General features: G+C 38.0%; 1 protein-coding gene across 9 annotated transcripts in view; it reads left to right on the top strand.

Moving 5' to 3' along the window:
- RGS7 (regulator of G-protein signaling 7) overlaps window positions 1–23,537 on the top strand; it is a 269,115-nt gene that overhangs the window by 236,182 nt on the left and 9,396 nt on the right. For 3 of the 9 annotated variants that reach the window (XM_017806733.1, XM_017806732.1, XM_017806730.1), the window contains exons 15-17: window positions 1,332–1,518; window positions 4,274–4,363; window positions 15,364–15,851. In XM_017806733.1, the coding sequence (XP_017662222.1) occupies window positions 1,332–1,518; window positions 4,274–4,363; window positions 15,364–15,558 (472 nt within the window). In that variant the 3' untranslated portion in view covers window positions 15,559–15,851. Of the gene's footprint in view, window positions 1–1,331; window positions 1,519–4,273; window positions 4,364–5,635; window positions 5,690–6,500; window positions 6,582–15,173; window positions 15,852–23,537 lie in introns of those variants that run through there. The other 6 variants (XM_017806734.1, XM_017806731.1, XM_017806739.1 and 3 more) reach the window with 5 other exon arrangements.

Genomic DNA, 23,537 nt, shown 5'->3' with positions numbered 1-23,537 from the left:
TATGAGAAATATGGCTGTGCTGTGCTGTGCTACAAAGATGTTTCAAAACAGGACTGTGAAGGAATAATTGCTTCCTGAAAGGTAAATTATCTCAATGGAAGAATGTCTTATGGTAGGAATACTGTAATGTTTTCTACACTTTATATCCTCTTTTCAGAGTCGTTGAAATAACTGTATTAGAATTTGGATTGAGGGTGGTATCATTTTGCTTCCTTGTGAGGTCTGAGTACAGTTTCACTATTCCTCTCTCCTGTCCCATCCCTGTTGAACTCAGCTGAAAGAGCTCAGTTTGATCTCACTGTGTGAGCAGGGTGAAACCACATTTTAAAGGTGCACCCAATTTATTTGTAAGCCCTGTAAAATCCAACTGATTTCACAGAGAAATCACTTCAAGGTTCAGCTTATCTGTTTCATAGGATCAACGGTGTCAGAACAATAATGAGAAGTTGTGATGGTATATACTGCATGTTTAACAAAGTCACAGTTTCATTGAGCTCTTAGCTTTGGGGGAGAACTAACCGGTCTGCACCATGCCTAAGCATGGGATACTGAATGCATTTAGAATTATTTCGTGAAGTGAGAGAGCCTGAACACCCATAGAAGAAATAATGAAATAAAGGTTATACCTAGCTAGCTATGATCACAAAGTGCTCAAGACCTTTTTAGTTTCCTTCTCCAGACTGAATGAGAAGGATACAACAAATCGGCCGGCACTGTATGTAGTTGCCCAATGTTGGTTTGCTCAGCAGCAGAAAAGAAAAGAGAATATGTGCTTCCATTCAGCATTTTTAGCGAAAATATGCATAGAAGTGCAATGCTAAAGAAAGAAATTAAATTATAATGAGCAAAACAAATGCTTTTCCAGTTCATGCATGATTTGTGGGTAACAAAATTAGTTGTACGGTTTAGAATTTAGTAGCACTCAGAGATTCATGTAGATATCAAGAATATAAGTTATTAGTTTTTGAAGGAATGTAAAAAAGCAGTCAGTTTATAAGCAGTATAAGCCCTTGTGGTTCAGCCAAAATGAAGTCTCAGTTTAATTCCAGCTAAATGGAAATCTTCTTGTAAGCAAGTTACCCATACGTAAGTAATAAAGGATTTCCTATCCATCTCACGAAGAGTCTTCTAATAATTGCTTGCTAAGGTGGATTGGTTGCCTTGAGACAGAATGCTGATCCCAACACAAAAACACAGCTTTTTCTTGGTTTAGCATGTTTTATTTTAAAACTTCAGTTACTTAATTTCCTTTTTTAAGAGCAAGGAAGAATGTGAGCACTTCATTAATGATTTTCCTGAAATGGAAGTGAAGATGTTGTATTGTGCCATAGGTTCTGGTTAGCAGTAGAAGACCTGAAGAAGAGGCCTATCCGTGAAGTCCCTGCTCGCGTCCAAGAAATCTGGCAAGAATTTCTTGCTCCGGGTGCACCCAGCGCTATCAATCTAGATTCAAAAAGTTATGACAAAACCACTCAGAATGTGAAGGACCCTGGAAGATACACATTTGAGGATGCTCAGGTCAGTTTGCAATCCTGTTTAGGGACATTCGAAATAGAATATTGGCTAGTGAAGTATTTCTATATTAAAAAAAAAGAGATATATTTGGAATTAAATGATAACATCCTATTTCCTACGGTGTCATTTTGGTGATGCAAATGGGTAACATTCTTTCTTTCATGAGGCGTATGAAGTTCTTCACGAAACTTCTGTGCTTGATATAGAGTCTTCAAGTGGACTTCAAATAGAGCAAAACATATAGTGAAGAAAAAATGAAGTACTTCTGTATTAAATGCAATGCTTCATGTGAACTTATAACTTAATATTTCATCTTTGCAGACTTCTGAGAAAAGCAATAGAAAAGAATTGGATTCACAGTAAAAGTAGCAGAACTGGTATCATCCTCCATTTTCGTCAGCAGTCCAGTGATGAAAATTTAATTATTAATGCAACGTGAAATGGTGTCAAAAGGAGAGATTGAAATCACATCCCTGCAGAATTTCCTAAAGCTTGATTATTAGGTCATCCTCTTGGGAGTCAGGAGATGCTGCTACAGGCCCCACAAAGGAGAGAAGGGAATTAAATTGAGGCTTTCTACTTTTCAGGAGCATGCCTCTGCCCTAAATAGAGGGAGAATAATTCTACAACATTTTCACTTTGCCATTATGAGGATAGCAACCTATGAAGAAACAATAAAATTTTCATTAGACCCTGTGTCATACCCACTGTTTTGAAGTATTGTGCATTAAACCAAACACACAATTTTTGCTTGCATCTGTGAACCCCTGGAGATTTAAGAATGCAGCATATAGAGAAGACAAATAATCTAGCAAGATTAAAGGCTTAAAAAAAAGTCTTTGCAGCTGAATCACTAAAGGACAATTAAATTCCTTTGCAGTATCCAGTTTACTTTTTTTAATAGGTGTAAAATTTCAGCACCAACTTCCAGATCTCTCTTCTTATAATTTTTTCCTTCATTTATGAAAGCTGTGAAGTATCCAGTCCTTATGTAAGCAGGACTTTTCCTCCTGTCAGATCTCTGCATAGTTCCTCTGGTTCAGCAAACAAAACTTGAACCTGGAAGCCATCTATCTTGGAAAAGGGGGCAGGCTGCACCTGTCATGTTCTCACTTGAAGCTTTAGGACCTCTACAGAGTGTCCCACCTGAGGTGGCAGGATTTTGTCAGGATAGGGCTCTGCCTCTGCAACAGGCTCTTTGTGGCCTGCCAGCTGAGAAAGAGACCACTTATATGTCATTCTGGCAGACAGAAGGTCACTCAATTGTGGTTAAAAATGTATGAAAAGCATTTCTGGACTTGAAATATGGAACAATAAAGCTCCGTGTCAAATGAGAGGGATACATAAGTAAAAATAGTCTGATTGTGTTAAATAACAAGCAGCCTTAATTCCTGACTAAGGTGTCCACTAACAATACTAAGCCTAATCTATTCTTGGTTTTACAGGGCTGTTTCTTGTACAGAAATAACATTTTAATGCTTATCACCACTTTCTGCTCTCTATTGAATGCACTGTTTGCTTCCATAGGGAGTGGAATAAAAACTCCCTAAATAAACCAGCCTAAGTTGTGAATATATACCAGAATTTCTCTGCTTAGTGTAAGAAATCCAATGAAAGACACTTAGAATCATTTCTAGAGTTTCTAATACAGCAAAAAGTAATTTTCAAAGAAGGTGGGAGGTTTGGTTGGTTGGTTGGTTTAGTTTGGGAATTTTTTGGATTTTTTGACATTGGTTTTTGTTTTGATTTGGGTTTTTTTTGTTTGTTTGTTTGGGTTTGGGTTTTTTGTATTCACTAATTTTATGCACTACCAAGCCTAGAAATAATATTTACTTTACAGTTTCTTTGCTGTTTCCCAATTGCTGTGTTACGGGTTTTCTGCAGTAAAAAATAGAGTTTAAGTAAAAGAAAAGCTCCACAAAAATAGCCAGCACAATTCAGTGGATTTTTAAAAATTATTTTGAGAGCAATTCCTATTCTGATTGCTTTTCTACAAATCTTTTCCTAATATATACTAGAACTAGAATTATCAAGCGTCCTACATCATAGATTTTTTCGGTTTTAATCTTTTTCAGAAATGAGAATGCTTCAAAATGAAAAACTATAAGCTGCCTCTATCATTTTTTTTCTGAATAAAGATTTTCAAATTTTCACACCCCTCTGAAGAATGAACATCTTGAAAAATAGATTAGCCTCAAACTGTTTTTTAATTGACATATGTATTTTCCTTTTTATATTGTTATCTGGGAAGCAGACTAAATGTCTGTCAAAGGATGTTTTCAAGAGTAGCCGGGGATATCCTTGCTAACTTAAGCACTTAATTATGATGCTGAATTGAGTTTCTCGTCCTGCCTGTGAAGTCACAAGAGAATGTCCACAAACTAATTCAGAAAATCTGATGAGGAAGGATCCACAGCTCCTAATTTAGTCAGTTAGCTAAACTGACTAATGTAAGGAAGGTTTGAAATTGGGCCTTAAGTTAGGGCTCAGTTGTAAATTCTTATAAAATAATTTTGTTGTGGAAATTAGGTCTATAAATTAAAGATGTGCTGTGTAATTTATACATAACGAATGGGAGGAATTTCTGCTTTCAGAATAGAAAGCAATTCAGCCTTAGCTTCAGAACTGAAATCTGATGTCCCATAATACTTCATAATAATGCTAGCTGGTATACATTCCACAACCGAAATGTATGACTGTCTTCCATTTTATACTTGTCTTCTTTCATGGGAATAACAGCTCCTCCTTTCCTTTTCAGGAGCACATTTACAAACTGATGAAAAGTGATTCTTATCCTCGTTTTATACGATCCAGTGCCTACCAGGAGCTGCTACAGGCCAAGAAAAAGGTATTGGTCCATCTTGCCTTTGTCTTGCCACTGTGCAAAGCAGTGGTTATGTTTGCAACAATACTCAGTCTTCTCTCCCCTGTGCCAGTGCAACTGGATATCTGGTAGGTGACCAGCTTGGCGTGTTTGGAGGGTCACATACACACAGGAGTTCAATATACATATATGTGTATATATCCTGCATGCGGGCATGTTTCAATAAGTTAATCTAGCAAAACTTATTTTTATTTTTACATCCCATATTGTACTGTTTTCTCTGTTATGAAGCACCTTAATTGCAAAGTGCTTTACAAATACATTAAAAAAAATAAAATAAAATCCCAGAAGAATAGTCTTTCATGTTTGCAAGTTTGCTTATGTAATAGTTGTTGTTCTCTTTATTCCATCTATAAAAGCTACAGAATGTGTTTAGAAACAATCTTATTCTTATGGATTACTTCTAATTTCAACTATAAATATAGGGGCTTCCTAATTTTGTTTCTTTCCCTATTATTACATGAATAGTTTTGAGTAGGCTAGGAATCTGACTTGAAAGACTGATCATGTCACACTTCGGCAAACAGAAGCTCATGTCTTGGTATGTAATATTTACTTAGAAAAGTTCAGATTATGGAATGAGTTCTGAATAGCCACAGCCCAGAGTATGTGGAGCAGCTTGTGCATTGCAGATTTCTATAATGATAAATAATTTTATCAGTGGGCTTTAAATAGTAATCTCCTTTAAATAGAATCAGCTGGGAGCCCTGTGCCTTGCAAAATCAGGGCCCTGATTGTTACCGGAACAAGGTAGTTATTAATACCATGGGATTCTATTGTTTACAATGACAACCTAAAATTATATGAAAGTATTGTGTGATTTTGTTTTTTGTTCAAACATTGATTTCTGAAGATCCAATATAGAGAGAGATGTTGAAAAAACCAGAAAGCTTCAACTGTCCGTGTGAAGTCCTTAAGTTTGTGAATGTCAGTTCATTAACACAAGATGTGCACTTCATTATTTCTTTTTATTTTCAGTTTTTCTTTAAATTCAAACCATGAAGTTTGATCCCCTTGAAAAATTATTTTTGTCTAGTACTATATCTGCTTTGCCCATCCCCTGTTTTGCCAAGTCCCATTACCGCCTCATACCTGTGTTTGCTTCCTGATTTATACAGACTTTGTTTTGCAGTCCATTGTTTCATCAATCCTTCTTTTCTACTCCATTTTTCTCGCTTTTCTTTTTCCCCTCCTTTTTCTTTTTGTTTCTTTTGTTTTACTTATTTTAAATTTAAGTTGGAAAACACTCTGGATCGTCGAACATCTTTTGAGAAATTCACACGCAATGTGGTAAGTTTGTTGCCTCGGAAGACTAGTAAGCCTGATGGGACATCCTTCTCCCCTTCCCCTCACTGATCCCTACTTTCCCTTTTTGCTTCTCTAACCTGACAGTTAAAAGTGTATTCATCACTGTTTTGGATTTTCCTGGGAATGACAGCTTTATAATGTGCTTTCATTACAACTCCTCCTCCTAGTCCCTTTCCCAATGATCTCAATAGTCACACATGGAGGAATGGACCTTTGGGAGCCATGCTTTTTGCATTAGGAAGCATGAAATTAGTCACTTTTTTTTTTTTGCTTTAATTTTAGTAAAGAATCTGTGAAAACCTGCTTGATGTTGTTTCTTTTTCTGGTGCCTCCCAAAATACTGAGTCTAAAACAGCTGAATACATTGGATTTCCATCCTGTCTCCTTTTTATTTTACTAAAAAATACTTTGTCCCATTTTTTTTGATTGGGCACAGGGAAAAATAAACAATAATAATTTCCCCATGTTCCTTAAAGTCTAATACACGTTCTGCAGGACCAAAGAATTTATGCTGTTGATGTGCAAGGGTTTGATTTGGATCAATTTTCCTAATGGATTAAAAGATCTGATTTTTTCTTTTCAATATATAATTTTTTAAGCTATTTCTTTACCATAAAAAAAAAGACGGAGGCTAGTAGGTTTGGTGTGGGCATTCGTTTGCCACCTGCCAAAAGATACACTGATTTCCTGATATTTGGGATTCTTTTTACTTATCCAGTTTCTTTGGAATTATTTTTTTTTTTTTGCATTGTGAAAGTTCAAACTAAAGAATTCAACGCATTTATTTTTGTAGGGCAGAAACATCCCAATTTTCCCATGCCATAAAAACTGTACACCAACACTGAGGGCGAGCACTAACCTGTTATGAAAAGAGGTAGAAAGATCTTGGATTGTACTCAAGTTCGTCTGCACTGTCTGTTGAATTGTGTAGGTGACGCTGCTGTGTGTGTGTGTGCGTGTGTCTGTGGCTTTTTCTGTGACCTGGTAAATGGAGCTGTGTGCATTGAAATGAAAATTATGAGAGCTTTCAGCAAAGATCATGGTTTTTGTTTTTTAGTTTCTAAGGAAGAAGAAACAGTTCTCAAAAACTGCCTCCTATGTAATGGGGCTCAAGAGTATTGCCTCAAGTATTTAAAAAAATACATAAATACTTTCCAGTAATCAAAAAAAAAGAAACAAACATAGTGAAAGAATAAAGTTTTGTGAGGCTGTGGGAATATCTCACATTTTAAAACAAAACAGTAATTCTCTAACTACTTTCTTATAGGTAAAGGCTTCCTGTAATATGCTTTGAATCCACTGTAATCAGGAAGAAATTTGGATTCAATGGGACAAAGTCAGTAAAGGACACTAAAAGTAAATAAACAGCCACAAAGGAAACTATCCCAGTGTTTGAAACAAAAACCCCTATGTTTTGCATGGTGGTGTTGCCATAGCATGTTGCAGTGTGATTTGTGTGTTGTCTCAGCAGGTTGGATCTATAAAGCAAGATTGTACATGATAACATTATCCATGATAATTCCGCTATAATTCTGTAGGAAGTTCCATATTAATAAAAAGTCTATAAAAGAGAGTGCAGAGAGTGGGTAATACATCCGGGATCTCTGAGAGCCAGACTTTTTCCCAGTCATGGTGCCTGGCAAGCTGCAATGCTACATTTATTCATGGCATTTTGAACAGCCCACAGGTCAGGAATTGGCTATGGTAAAGATTATGTGAACAGGTGGCTATGAGGAGAGAAATGGCAAGCTGCAGATAGATGGGAGGAGAATACAACACAAAGAGGGAAAAAGTGAAGACAGACTGGAGACACTGAAATCACTCCCAGAGCACTGTTGTGCAGTTCTGGGCACGAACATGGGAGCATTGTGCCCTGCATCCATGCCCAATTTTCGTTGTGCTAATCTCAGGGCAGAAGTACCAGAATAGCAGGATGCCAGAAACACAAAGTAGGCCCAATAAACCAGCTGTGAACTACAAATGAGAATGAGGATTTCTGGACATGAAGCATGGACATGAAGTACTTCGGTAGAAGAGGGAGATTTTTTTTTTTTTCACAGAGCAATCTGTAAAATAAAATCTGTGGTTTTGCTGCCTTTTAGTCTGTCAAGTCAGGTCAGGTATGAAAGAAAAACATGTCTCTGTTAGATCTATTCAGATGACTGAATTCATGTTACCCACTTTCTCAGGACCCCTTGCCACAAGGCATCCTTGTTCTTCCACTCTTGTTCTTGGCTGTGATGAGTTTATAATATGTAATTATCTACGTTGGTACACTGGTTCCAACTAGCAGGGATGAGGGAAACATTTCTCAGAATATCCTACAGTGTACTGATTAACTTGCTCAACTGTGAAGCAAGGGACTGAAGAATAGATCTGTTCTACAGAACATAGTGTGAAATAGGTCTTCTACAACCTAGATAAATGCTGTCATCTCTGAATGATTTAGTGAGATGAAATTTACAGTTTCTCTTCTCCTCTGATGGTTTACAATATTTAGAATAATTTTCACTGGATTTTTTGTCACTTAAAGTGGATTTGGATTGAACTAAATTAGACCTCAGTTTTTTCCATTTGAAATGTTTAAAAAATCCCAGTAACCTTGGTTGTGTCTAGGGACTTAATCTGAGAAGGTGGCCTTGTAATTCATAACCTGATTTGTTAAGATGGTGACTCTAAGAGGCTCCTGATCAATGTTAATTGAAATTGGGTTATACTTGCTACAGAAAGAATTTGTTAAACTAGAAAGTTTAGAAACTTTGTAAGGGCAATTACACTGCACTATTTCATTAATTATGTGGAAATAACCTATTATAATGAGTCATTTTTCTAGTCTGATGGGGAAAAAACTAGAAGTGGATCATATAAAGAAAAACACTAGGCTCAGCTCTGTATCTCTTTGACATTAAAGAGTTTTTTTTCCAGAAAACTTTCAATAAGTTGGGGCACTTCATGAAAGCCCTAAATGCTCAGCTTAAAAGCACTGACTATTTATCTTGCTCTGTGGATTTTATCATGCAAAATTGCTAGTGCCTTCAGCATAGTGCAACAAACAGTATGAAGTGTTAGAAACAGGACTGCATTCACATAAATATACAGAAGTAATAGCAAACTGACATTTGCAATATGTATTTTTTACTACCAAACACTTTATATTTTGCATCTGAGTAGTAACCCCAGCTATTCTTGGTTTGCCTCATTTACTCACGCTCCCGGGTATTGTGTGAAAATATAGAACGCATACACTTCAGCACTACTATTCTCTTTGAGAATAACAAAGGTCCAGTCACCTGCAGCTCCCCAAGAGAAGCTAAAGGTCTCTGTCAGGGAGCAGGAGGATCTCATCACATGCTACATCTGTAGAGAGACAGAAATCAACTGTTTCTGTGGCGTTTAAAAACTGAAATTCTTTCAAGGAATTTACATGGAGAAAAAAATATGTAAAAAAAAAGAAATTAAAAAGCCCAGCAAACTTGCTCTACCTCAAGTACTAATATCTGCATTACAGGGGAATATACACTGGTAATGTTGATGGGAACAAAGAGGTCTTTTAAGGAACAATTAAGGAACAATTTTCTGAACAATTTCATGAACAATTTCTCATGTGTGCAAGATTTGTGACAGAGGCAGACTGAGCAGGACACCTTTGTGAGCCCTAGCCTGGGGCTTAGCTGTGATTATCTGTCTGGAACCCTTGAAACAAAGGGATCTGATTTACAGGAGAGTGGGCTAATTTAATTTCCACTCCATCCAAATTTTATTGTCCCACCAGGAACAAAGTTAATGGGGCGAGAAGGTGTAGCCTCTCTCCTTAGAGCTGCCTGGAGGGAGATACAAAACAGACCAAACTTAGTTCATATATTAAACTAGAGACCCACTGAACTATAGATATCTCCACTCATAACCTCATAAACAAGGCCCCATTTAATAATTCTGACTTTAAACCCAATATACCTTACATTACACATATCCTTTCCAGTTGTCTTCTTCCACTTACCTGGAAGAACTTGCTGACCAGAGTCCTTTCATTTTTTCCTCCTCCAAAAAGTAACAACAGACTATTTAATGTATGTGATGTGAAATGCCAAGTCTATTGAACAGAGCACATTGACATTTTCACAGAGGCTCAGTCCAATGTCACTTAACATGACACAGTGAATTATGGCCTAGAAATGGAAGTTAAAGCTCATAAAAACTCATTAAAACTTCCCCTGTTATTATCAGTGGATCATAGACTTTCTAGATGCTTAAATGAGTGTAATCTCTTGTGTTAAAATCTGTCTGTTTATTGAGAAACAAGGCAGATAATATATGAATTTCATCTGTTAATCACAAAATTTTTCTATGAACAGATAAAACTTATGTACACAAGGTCCTACTGTTCCAGACCAAAAGTCCATCTAGTCCTGAAATTCTGCCAAGGGCTAGATTTTTCTCAAGTATAGCATTGCCCAAGAACTTCAACGCAGTATCAGCTAAAGGATCTCATTTTGAATTTACTTACATGTTATTCCCAAAATTTAAACAACAAAAAAAAAATCTAGTAAGAAGAAAAATAAATCACCAAGCTACTTATTTGACCAGTACAAAACAAGAATGAAAACAATAACTCTGTGTAGAAATGAAGGCTTTTTCCATTTCAGAAAAGAGATATCTTATTGATATTTGACTAAAAAGGACAAATAAAATAATTGAAATTTTTAGTTTGAACTACCAGCTACTCAGAACCCCTCTAGTTTTAGAGTTTTTTTAGGAATGATGCCTGGGGTGGAAAATCATGAGGGACATGCCAGTAAGGACTGGCCTCCTTTTGCTGTTCTGCTGTGACTGGAGCTGAGGTGCTGTGCGTTGTGCTGGAAGAGAGGAGCTTGAGGAGTAGCACTTGCACAGCCAGGTTCATCTAAGTAAGGGGCCAGCAAGGACTGGTCAGGTATTAGGCTAGTGTCTGCCATTTTCCAGCTGACAAACACCTGATTCTTAAGCTGTTTGCAGGAGTGAGAACTGCAGAGAGATATGGAAACCTGAGGGGTTGGGCCCAGGACAAACATACTAAAAATATTTGTCTTAAGCATTAGTCCCTTGGAAACCCACACTTCAAGTTCAAACTACCCCATTTGGCAAGAGTTTGTAGGTCAATAACAAGTGAGAACAACTCATCAGTAAATGTAAAGATAAGCGTAAAAGGAGAAAGAAGTGGAGAGTGTCACTGGATTTAGAATGAGCCAAAACAGGAAAGCTGTTGTTCAGTTTCTGCCTCCAGTCCTCAGATCATTGCAGGAAAGAGTATGGCCCTAACGAGTAGGGAAGAGAGAGCTGCAAATCCCAGCCAGAGGAGGAAGGATTTCCCTGCACATGCAACCACTTAATGCTGCAGCCGTGCTGACAACTCATGCCCCAAATTCAGTAAATATTAACCTCCTCCCTTCCTCACATATGAAAGAAAAATACACCTGCACAGATGGCTGAGAGCAGCATCCTGTAGTCCTGTGGAAACTGAAGCAGAATTCTGATCCCCTGAGCAGTGCTAAGGCAATTCCCCTGTGCTAGTGAAGCAAGGGCTGCCTAAATTTGGAAAAGGACTTATGCTTCTGTTCCCATGTCTCTCCAGCTGTGCTCCTGTCAGGGGCAGTTTATACACCAGCTCTGTGTGTAGTGCACTGCAATGTCACTTGGAAGCTTTCCCCACTGATGCTGGATGAGCTGCCAGTGTGCTGCAGGTGTTTCACACAAGCAGATGGGGAACTGTGAAAGCAAGAAGGGTCAATTCTTGCTCCACATTTCATTGTGCTCACAGTAGGGTTCACTCTCCCCTTCCCTTTCCCCATCAGATCACATGGAGTTTTCATTTTTAGTTCTACCAGTATCAGTCCTAGGGAGTAGCATCTGCACTGGCAATAAAGAAACATGGAAAAAGTAACCATTGAGATTGCTTAACAGAAAGGAAGATAATTAATCTTATAAAATGAAAAGACTTGCTCTTCTTCTATCTATATATCTATATCAAATATAGGCACTCCAGCCTCTATATACATTTCATACAATTTTTTTTTAAGTCAGATATGTACTGAGGTTGTTGCTGATTTGTTTGCCAGGTTGAGGAGTTAATGTCATACTGCATAAATGGGTCAGTCAGCACAATTGTATTTAGCCGCTCCTACACCTGCACATGGCTTTGTAATTTTCCCCCTAAATTCTGTAGTGATAAAGTTGGAGGTACAACTCTATTTTAAACAGTTAATATACAGGACTGAACACTGAGGCTAATTGATGTACTTTTTGTACTCTTTTTAAGTACTTTTTTAAGGTACCTTTTAAGTACTCTTAGATGTACTTTTTCACTTGTTCACTCCAGATGCTGTGCTGCCTCCTCGTACTCTGACTCCCTTGTCAGGTTATGTGTGCAGGGTTTCATTTCGGATTGCAATTCATATGTCCAGAGTGCACTAATACAGCCAAAAAAACCTAATCCTGTTTAGAATTTGGCCATTTACTTCTAAATATTGAAGGCAAGAATATATTGAAAATATTAAGGTTCTCCTTTTCATTATTCAGACAAACACCTACTGCTTCTTCTGACTTTTTTTCCCCAGTTGTTCTTTAATCTCATTAGCACAGGAAACATCTTCCTATGTGTGATGACTCACATGCTACACCTCTGAAAACCGGGCTGTTAGATACAGGTTCCCAAATCAAAATTTGGCTTATGGAAATGCTGTTAACATTGTATCTCAAAGAAATATCTAGGCTCAGTTCTTAAATTATGAGCCATAACAGATGATCCTTACATCAGACTGTAAATTGAGTAAATCTGGAAATCTCCTAGGAGTGATAATTATGAAACACTAGCTTAGAGAGGTAAAATAAAAGTATACTTGAAATATTCTGTAATGTGGAAAATAACAAGTCCCTGCAGCTCTAATAAGAAGATGTGATAATTCTGTATTTGGGGCTGCTGTGGGTTCTGTTTATCAAAAGTTTATTTTCCTAATCAGAGAACTTAGTATGATTCAGTATAAACATTGGAGAAGATCTCTTAAGGAGGGTGTATCTTCTAAGTTGTCACTTTTCCAACTATAAGATAAATTAGAACTACTAATGCCTTGAAAAAGACCACATGTTGTTGTTGTTGTTCAGATGGAGAGTTTGTATCTATAAGAAGTGTAATATTCTCTGAGGCAGAGAGGGGACATGAAGGAGAGGACCACCCAGACAATTCCTGATCACTGTAGGAGTTAGGAGAAAAAGTATCCAAAACCTAGCAATATCCTGGGACCGAGTGGTGTGGAATGCAGAAAAAAATTGTCATGACAACTCACTGTGTCTCTAGGGGAAAATTCAAACAACATCTAGAAAAAGATTATACAAATCAGATCAACTAATAACTACTTTTTTGCCTGACTTTAGGTCAAAACTTCCTAGTTTATTTGATAACATAATTAATTCCTGAAATGTTAGAATTATGGTTCATTTAAAAATACCATCAATTTCAAAACTCCTAAATAATTGTTGCAAATAATAATAAAAAATTATTTCACAGATTTTATACCACAACAAGGGCTTATGCAGCTTTCCAGTGTGGCATTGAGAAAGTTGTTTTAATAGCTAATAGAGAACTCCTGGTTTTCATATTTTAATTAAGTGGGTTATGAAGTTAAGTATTAAAGGGAACCCATACATATTTACAGAAGGTAGCCAGACCTGTAGACCTGTGAAATTAAGTGCACATAACTTAATGAAAGGCAAAGATAAGCATATGTTCAATATTTTCTGAGATTATGTCTGAGACTGCCAGTCATGAATTGTCTAACAAAACACTTAATTTTGGACATGCTCTTTTAAATTGTATTCCAGTGCTACACTGCTGTTGAGGCTTTTTTGACTATTTAAAAAGAAAAGATGTCTTACTGTAACAGCTTTCCTGTTGCATTAGAGCAAAACATAATTTAAGGGTTAACAAGTGTCAAGAAGCTGTGAATTTAATACAGGGAGAAAGTGACAGATACAGGGAATACAGTGTGCCAGGAAGGACACTTTCCATCTTTTGACAAAGCAAGTATTAATACTGTCAGCTGATATAGTGAACCTGATGGATGAGCAGCCTAACCCAACATTGCAAACATGAGTTCCCTTCCAAGTTATATTGTAGGGGAAGCATCCATCCTAATTTGTTCAACTTGTATTTCAGAGCACAAAGAATAAAATAGTTATTCTTCCTTTTATGAAGACCACTCTGATATATTGCATCTGAGCAAATGCTCAAAACCAACTTACAGATCCCTGTGAGCATAAATTTAATTGATAATGACAATAGATATTACATTGTGTAATTTCACTGAGTTATAATACTGCATATGGCAACAATTTATTGATATAGCGGAAGAAGTTCATTTAGCATTTACTGCAGAAAATGAAGTATCTCTCCATAGTTGCAGTATTTCCTAATGTACTCTCCTTGAAATCAGTTTGATATTTCGGAGTTGGGCACTTAAAATGAACAATACAATAAATGTAAGTATTAAATATCTAACTGGCAAGTTAGAGCCATTTTCTATTTAATTTTTTATGATATATTTGTGTTATATTATCAGGGTATGCCTGTGATATTTTGAGGAATGATGTCAGCTTGCTGTGCCAGCTCTGCCTCTGTTGGATCAGAGCCACGGTAGGATGGCCCTTGGAGAGCTAACTCCTTCTATGTGGCCGTAGGAGAGCTAATTCCTGTTCTGTGGTTCCTGTCTGGCTCAGATAAAGCTCAAATCTGCTTGAAATATAGCATGGTGACATATCATCCTCTTCACACTGTAGACCTAGCTCTTGTGGGACAGTCATTACACCTTATTAAAAGAACTTGCTAAAAAATTGAAACCACATCCTTGCAACAGGAGAAATTGAGGAAAACAATAATATGGAAATCCAAACACCTTCAAAGAAGCGTTATGCAGTCACATGTAATATACCTGACCAATGTTTCTTATAAATAGTAAATGTGGTCTCAACAAGCCTATAGCTGTGTTCATGAAAAACTTGCTTTCCTGCCTATATGCAATTTGCCTCTTGCTTTCTTACCTTAACTTGAAAGTAGCTTTTTGTCTTCTTTGACAGAGCTACTGCAGTTTGCACATTCATCTTTGCAGCACAAGGCACTCTTGCTTGCAGTAGCCTTCTTCACGTTCTGGGTACAATTGACAGCAAAAACCTCAGCATCAGTTTCTCATCAGCCAAAACCAATCTCATTCAAAAATGGTCTTTAAATTTGCTGGCTTGTTCTGTGAAACAATCTGGCCGGCTGGCAGTGCAGGTGTTTAAGCGTGAGGACTTCCTGTGGTTTAAGATTTCACAGGCTCCAGTTGGTGCCCCTAGTTACTTGAGGGTGATGTGGCAACACTGAGTGGTTGCTCATGAACAGGTTTGCAGTGATCATGCCTCTGTTTTCTGTTTTTGTTTTTTGTTTTTATCTTTTCCTCAGGGGAAATCGCTCACATCAAAGAGGTTAACCAGTCTAGTGCAGTCCTACTAAAAGGATCACCTTGTAGCATGGAAGCAGACTCAAATCATTATACATACTTTGTAGCTCACTGATTGCCTGACTCAGAGGACAGTAGAACAAGATGTTGCATGAGCAAGGACCTGACTTGTTTTCTTTTGTGTATACTAAGGCATTACAGACTCCGAGGGACTCTCTAGCCTTTCGATGCCTCCATTTCGAAAACTGTCTGCTCACTTCCTCCTTCATATCAAGCTGGATCTGTGTCTTTTTATTTTCTGCAAGCTCGAGTACAGTGAAAAAAAAGCTTCTGCTAGGCACAGTTTATTTAAAAAAATACGTCAATCAAAAACTGGAAGAAATGTAAAAAATGCATATATTAATAAATATACATATGGCATCACATTTATTGCACAATAAATTAGCACAGAAGGTTTCATTTCACTGATGTATTCACATTGAGAAAGAAAGCCTGTGTCTTTGTCTGTTGTCTGTATATTCTCTGTTAATGTTTCTTGCATTTATTTTTATACCATATTTAAAAAAGAACACCTTTTACTCCAGATGTATTAAAGTTGATCCTTTCTCTGTAAATTTGTGTATGTTTATATTGTTGTTTTATCTTTCATTAAAAGATGCAGAATCTCTTTCCTTTGGGAAGTTTGAGATTTTAATATTGAATCTGAAGATTAGTCAAGAGCAAAATGATCCCCAAAAGTTACACACCTTGTGCTTTCTAAAAAGGTGACATGAAATGGCATTTTCTTTCTCTCAGTGACACCTAATCAAGCACACTTTATTGATAATCATTTACTTTTTCTTTTCTCTTTATCAAGCTAGCAGCAGAGAGATTTTCCAGCTTGCTCATCATCTCATAAGCAAACCTTTCTTTAAGCTAGACCCGTTCTATAATAGTACAGTCTGCGCAGCAATTCAGTCACTACCCCAAACCAGATGAACTGAACTGCATTTCCTTAGGAACAGACACGAACAATTCTGCCCAAGAACACAAGAGTATACTTGCTGAATAGGAACGGCAGTGTTTCTTTCTTCTTGCTGTCAGTTGTGATACAAAGCAACATTTTAAGCTGAAAAGGTAGTGCTAAGTATACAGTCTGTAGTGTAAACCTCCAGTAGTAATGCAGGAGGCTATCATTTAAATTCAGGGGCTCTGTTTGGGTGTGCTGTTGTATGTCCACTGCTGAGGTAACTCACGCAGAGTTCTGTTGATAGGTTTATGAGCGCATGCAATGTTGCCCATAAGACAGCAGATATGGAGCTTCTGAAGCTAATCTGAGCTGGAACCAGAAATCTCTGCTCAGCCTAAAAAACAACACTTTGAATTGATAGAGGTGGCATAAGGATAGTGGTCAGAATCTCTAAGTAGAAAAGCAAAGATGGGAACTAAGTCAAATGATAAAATGCTGATACCTCCAGGGCATCGTAGGGTGCACAGGACAAACAAGCCTGCACAGAATAGACTCAGGAAAGCCAACTCTAGTACCATCTGTCATGCTGACTTTGGTTTGATATTGAGAAATGCAATCTTGTTTCGAAGGGACTACCAACCCTAAAAATGTGCACACACACACACAGTGTGACAGTCATAGATACAAGCAGACAATCAGTTTGAATGCATTAATACCAGAGTAATCTCATTTAACATCCGATACCTGTCTGCATTGTTGCCACTAAGGACAGGACTCCTGCACAGACCAGCAATGGGCAGAAGGGAGCTGAGCTGCCTTCTGCCTCACTTCTCCACTGGCTCTGTCAGTAGCCTCGTGCAGCCGTAGCCATGAATGCAGCATCTTTAAAGAGGCAGTCTGAGTGAAGCCAGTACAAAAGGCATTATAAATCACCATGAATGGCTTTTCTCCATGTTCTGCTCAGATGAGGTTTCTAGAGGTTTGGGATTTCTGTTTGTTCTTTGTTTTCACATGCCACTGTATTTCTGGTTTCTAGATAGGATGACAATCACTGCTTTAAAGTGTCTCCATTTTTGTCAGCACAATTCTACTAAGCTTTTATGGAAATGCCCCATCAGAGTTTGATTTTATCAAGAGCTCCATCTAGGTCAACTCAAAATGTTCACAACCTAGGGAGGTCAGAGGAATTTTAATAAACAGCAACACTGAATCCCATATCTTAAACTTTGAGATTTAATCTTACCACAGAAATGTGAGCTCTGAGGCAATGAAATTGGGGCCAGGCAATCCACAGAAATTTGAGCTCTCTTTCACTTTTCAGTGCCAAATAGAGATATTTATTTCCAAACTCCCGCTGCCACCAATTGCATCAACTGGTATATTGCCTGCTTTGCCTTCACAGTTAACTAATTAGATACCAGTGTCTGCTTCAAATAATGACTTCCTTCAAATAGCTAACATTTCAAATTCAAGCATTAGGCATTTCATGCAACTTCATCCTAAGAATTTTTTTTTTTTAAATCACTTTGCAACACCAACTGGTTGATAAAAAGATGTGGAGCATTTGTATTCCTGAACCCATTCTGTATTTATTCTAGTTCTTTCCTGTCATGGTTTAACTCCAGCTAGCAACTAAGTACAACACAGCTGCTTATTCACGCCCTTGTACCTCCAATGGGATTGGGAGGAGAAGAGGAAAAAGGTAAAACTCATGGGTTAAGATAAGAACAGTTTAATAATTGAATTAATTTATAATAATAATAGTAATCATAATGAAAATGAGAAAGAGAGGGAGGAATAAAAGCCAAGACAGACAAGTGATGCACAATGCAATTTCTCACCACCCACTGACTGATGACAAGCCTGTTCCTGAGCAGAGATCATGCCCTCCTGGCCAACTGTACCCAGTTTATATACTGAGCATGATGTTCTGTGGTATGGAGTATCCCTTTCACCAGCTGGGGTCAGCTGTCCTGACCATTCTCTCTCCCAGCTTTTTGTGCACCTGCTCCCTGGCAGAGCATGGGAAACTGAAAAACCCTTCACTTAGGGTAATCCCTGCTCCACAACAGCGAAAGCATCAGTGTGTTATCAACATTTTTCTCATACTAAATCCAAACCACAGCACTGCACCAGCTACTAGGAAGAAAGTGAAATCTATCTCAGCGAAACCCAGGACATTTTCTTTCAATAAATATGAAGTCTGTATTGAATGGTTGTCTTTCCCTGTTTTGCCCAGGATTTAACATGATGATTGTAAAGTAAAACCAGGCACCAGTAGTAAGGATTTCAAAGTAGTCAGGGAGCAGTATTAAGGTTTCATTTGAGCTTAGTTCCAAGTGATACAACTCCACCATCACACATGAATGAATTTGGCCCAAACAAGATCAATCCTACAACTAGATGATTTTTAAAAGGTTTATCTGCAATCTTATGACACTTTATCTATTCACTGTCATCTGCCATTAGGATAGATTTGGACTGGAAACTCCAAGTGGAACAAACTTCCTTTTACTTACCCACAGAGAAAACCTAAATGTTTGTTTCCAAATTTCACAAAGATCCACTTCAAAGACTTAAGATTAACTCAGATTAAGGCATGCTTGTACAATGACCAAACAGCTGAAGTATGACTGGCTACACAACAATTTACCATTAGGGATTTCAGTGAGGCCACAAATCTGCAGAGAAACAAAGGACCAAGAGAGAAAATCCATATGAAGAGACCGTATTTCTTGTCTTCTAGGGAAGAGCCATCAGTCAGTGCCTCCTGGCTCTGCCCAGGAAGCTCAAAACACCCTCATGTGAGATATGAATTGCAATATTCCTTAAAATAACCCCTTGGAGCTCGGAATTTCCATCTGAGACTTGGGCTTCTTTAGACAGTCTCTCTTCTCATGCATCCTTGCTCATAAAACAGCTCTTAAGCCTACAGGGGAAAGAAGTGTTTGATGGTGCTGCTGTACACTTCAGATGGTTTTGTGCTCCCAGACCAACCTGTGAAGAAAGATGGCTGGTGGGAGAGGGAGAAGCTATCCTGGCACCTAACTGACAACAGCAAAATATTTGCCCATTCTTCTGTAAGGTGCAATTAGAAACTGTTCTTCAACCCTACAAAACCATAGATGGACGAAAAAGGTCTTAAACCAGTGATAAATTGTGAAATACTAAGCTGAAACAGTAGTGGAGACTGGCCAAAAGTTAATGAGCTGAAGGTGAATACAAGACTAAGAAATGGGAATTAATTGTGGTGACCAGAACAGAACCGACAAGGGAGGAGTACTGGAGAGCTGAGTAATTAGGAGCAAGAGAGGCAGAATGAAGCTGGTGGATTGCCAGCCTGTTGGCCACAGCCGTACTGAGTTGGAATTAAAACCCGTGAAATCAGGCAAGATCAACTGTGACTGGCCCTTTAAAACACAACATTTTTTTTTTCAGCTAAAAAGCAATGGTGTACAAGCAATAATACCAAATTTCTGGAGTTGCCTTTTTCAAATTGCACCTCTAATAGTCTGAAATCATGAGACATAAATGCCAAATAATCCCCTAAGAAATAACAAATAGGAGGGCAACAACCAGCTCCAGAAAAAAGACCTATGCAAGGAATGCATTTAAGATGTTTATTTATTAAAAATTATTTTAAAAAAAAATTAAGCCAAAGTAGACCACCAAAGGGAGAGAAGGCTGTTTTCTATAGGTAACTGGAATTAGAAGTTGGGAAAGCCAGTGATTAATTTATGGCTCTTCCAATTATTTATTTTTATGTATAGTGAATAACAGCTGTTTGAATTTATATTTTTAAATTGTCATATTTTTTATGTCCCTTCTAGCTGAAGATTTTCTGCATAGAACTAACACTGGTCTTATTAACATAGGTGCATAAACCACAGGAATTTTACTAAAGGAAATTTAATAGCTACAAGGACTTAAATAAAATAAGGCTCTAATCCCAACAAGTTCAAGGGAAATTATCAACAAATTCTTTGAACGTATTCTGTGTCCACAACTCATTTAAGCAAGTTGCTAAGTGTTTGTGACTCACACCAGTCTGCTGTTTGATCTCACTGCTGAACAGACTGCTTTTGTCTCCTGTGAGTTGAAAATAGGCGGAAGTCCCAATATTAAAGAGGTGAAGTGGAAGAGAAGATGATTTCTCTGAGACTGGATTCCCCCTCCTCATGATGTTTCAGACTGTGGAGTCCTCAAATGACATGTGTACAACTAAATGGGTTTTGTTTTTATAGACATCGACTGAAGGGCTGCAGAGTCTCTCCAGACAGTCATTATCTCTACAAAGAAAACTACAAAGTTTTTTTTTCTAATATCTAAACTGAATCTTTGCTTTTATTTATCCCTTTATTTTTGACCAGGCTGCTACAGTCACTATTATAATATGTTCCCAGCATAAATGGACATTTTAACATTACAGTCTCCTTTGGTTTTCTTACTGGTGTTTTCTAAAGTGCTGAGTGACTTCATCACTCCAACCTTCTTGGAGGATGGTGCCCAGATCCCTTGCAATCTAATGTAAATGATCATTCCCCTTTGTGTATAGCTGACTCTTCTTGGGTCAGTCCATCGGTTATCATCCTCATTTTTCAGATCATCTTTATCTTTTCCCAAGGGTAATTTTTTTTTTCATTCTACCTGTACAATACTTGCAGTCCTTTTATCTACAGGTATCTTTATGTGTGGGTGAGAGTGAGGAATCTGCTGGCTTGATTCTTTAACACAAACACTTGAATGAGAGTGAGTACCATCATCACTATTTGCTGTAAGGGATCTGTATGTGTAAATTGTAAAGAAAATTGTCCTTATAATAAACTCTGAGAACCTGCTCAAATGCTAGATGATAGTCCTTATTTACAAGCGTGAACATGGACAGTAAATATCAAACAATATTAAGACACGATTGTAAATGTTACCTTGTTAGTGGCATTTGCACAATTTTTATTGTATTTTTTCTTTGCTCCAAAAATATATTCTGCTGCACTCACCTTCATTGGCCTCTTTTTGATTTGACTAGATTTTGAAATCTCTTAGATTCATCACAGCTGTCAGCTTTCAAAAGGGGTACTATTTCCCACCCTTCCTCTTAACCTTGCAGCTGCTCCTTCAGCACGTGTACCAAATAAATGAGACATTTCATTATGCATTTATCTTGTCTATCCATCTTTTTAGTCCTTTACCCCTTTCCCTTAAAAGATGAGTGGAAATGGCATATTTAATGTAACTTACTTTTCTACCTTTTCACTGAGAGGAATGTGTAACCTGAAATCTATGACCTTTTTTCAGTTAATCTTATTTGATGCACTGTTCTTTATAAAAGTTTTCTTTTAGATTCTCTTTCTTCTCTCCCCCTCCCCCTCAGGAACATCTTTTTTAAGATTCTCTGTCTTTTATGGTTCTTTTCCTTTGTTCCTCTGATCTTTGCTCCATTGATCCCTCCCTCATGGTCTTATGGTGCCCACTAATGCTCTTTATATTTACCTTCTCTGTTCCTTCTTGGAATTGAAAGAAATTAAAATAAAATAAAATAAATTAAAAAAAAATTAAAAAAACCCCAAAACCAAAAACCAAAACAAACCAGAAATTATTAAAGGAAAGGCAGACCAGTGCTAGGGCAGGGGCTGATGCAGATGCAGATGCAGAAACTGCTTCTGACTCTGGCCAGATCTCAGGGGACCATCCTGCTCACAGAAGTCTGCCTCTCTCGCTCCCCATCCTGTTCTCATCAGCTCACTACTCCTCCTCCAGGCCACTGCTCTCCCAAGCTGATGGAGAAGGGACATGGGCAATGTCCTGGGGGGCAGGATGCCTGTGCAGGGGTTTTGTTACACAGTAGTGACATCCTTCCTCACCTGGTGGGGAGGCATCACCGGGAACCTCAGGAGATATGAGGGAGGTGAGTTACTCCTTTGCTTAGGTGCATTGAATGGAGACAGGCAAAAGGAAGCCTGGGTGTGTGACTCCTCTGGTGCCCAGGACTGAGGGAAGGAAGGGGACAGGTACTTGGGTCATTCACTTCCATCACTGGAATTTGAAATAAATCAGGAGCTTAAGTTTCTTTCATGGGAAGACTGATGTGAGGGTGTCCACAGAGTGATGCAGAGTGTCTCTGTCTCTTATCAAAGAAAATGTCTGTGGGAGGCAGGAAGGAAGATTAAAGCCCAAGACTAGGAAATATTCTAAGTCCTGGTCCATATTGGTCTGGGAGGTTAGCTCCAGGGAAGCCAATGAACATACCTAAAGAAACTGATGTGCCTAAATCACAGGTAAAATTTTTTGGGGGAGGAGGCACAAATGTGGAATTTCATCAATGGATAGAGTAAACTGCTGAAGATACAGTTCAGACAGTTAGACATGCTCAAATAATGAGGGAATTGGTTTCCAGAAAGTTGGTTTTAGGGAACTAATAAGTTTCTAATTCCTTAGTGATTTTGCTTTACTCCATTTCTCCTTCCTCCAACCCTCTTGAAGTAGTTCAGCCACCTTTCTGGGTCCTTGACTAGTAAGGTTTTGCCTTATCTCTCTTCCTTTGATTTCCTTCTCAGCTGTCTTCCTCCTCCTTTTCTGTCAGTGTTGGAAACCCTGGCATAAGGGAGTAGCTGCAGCTGCTCTCCCACCAGTGCATTTGTGTACAGGGGAGAATTTTCACTTCTATCTTTATTTTCTTCCTGTAATCAAAAATTGAAATATCATACTTTTATTTTGCTCCAAAGGGCTTCTTCCCAACGTACTTCCAGCCATACAGACCCATATCATCTACTTTTTCTGTATACTTGTGTATTATCAACACTCAGATATTTTATGGGAAAAAAAAAATTACACACCCCCCCAACCAACCAAAAAGCCAACCATGAAAGATAAGAATTTTAGATATTTCTTCTGCTGTTGGTCAGAACAGAGTGTAACAACAGAAAAACTGTTTTCTATTTGAAACCTGCTTGAACCCCATTGCTGTGTTAAAACTGCACTTTGGGATTCCTATCTGCCAGGAGTGCTGAGCATCTGCAGATCTTTCATTGCCTCAGTTGGCATCTCCCACTGTTTTTTTACCTGCCCCAAACTCCCAGCATATTTCCACTGAAATCAGAGATGTGAAACCTGTAAGACTGGATTTAAAATGTAGTTACTTTTTCTTCAGAGGTACCATTGTGCTTGCTAGCTGGATATCAGTGGTGGAATCTCTTTGATACAGTAGAGTGGGCTTGGGGTTTTTTTGAAAGATGGTTTGGATTTCTCCTGCTACTTCTCCCACCCCAGACCACAGCATGTGCTGGGAATACACCTTTGTTTCTAGGAAGATATTGAAGACAACCTCTTTCCACCAACAGTACGGACTAGGTGGAGTGTCTTTTAATGAGAAGGAAAAAAGCAAGTGTTTGCAGGCCAGAAGACCTAGAGGAATATGAGA

Source organism: Lepidothrix coronata, unplaced genomic scaffold, assembly GCF_001604755.1.
Source record: "Lepidothrix coronata isolate B3197 unplaced genomic scaffold, Lepidothrix_coronata-1.0 Scaffold16, whole genome shotgun sequence".
In the NCBI taxonomy this organism is placed as follows: Eukaryota; Metazoa; Chordata; class Aves; order Passeriformes; family Pipridae; genus Lepidothrix; species Lepidothrix coronata.
Note: the sequence above shows the minus strand (reverse complement) of the source record. Positions and strands in the feature narration are given on the sequence as shown.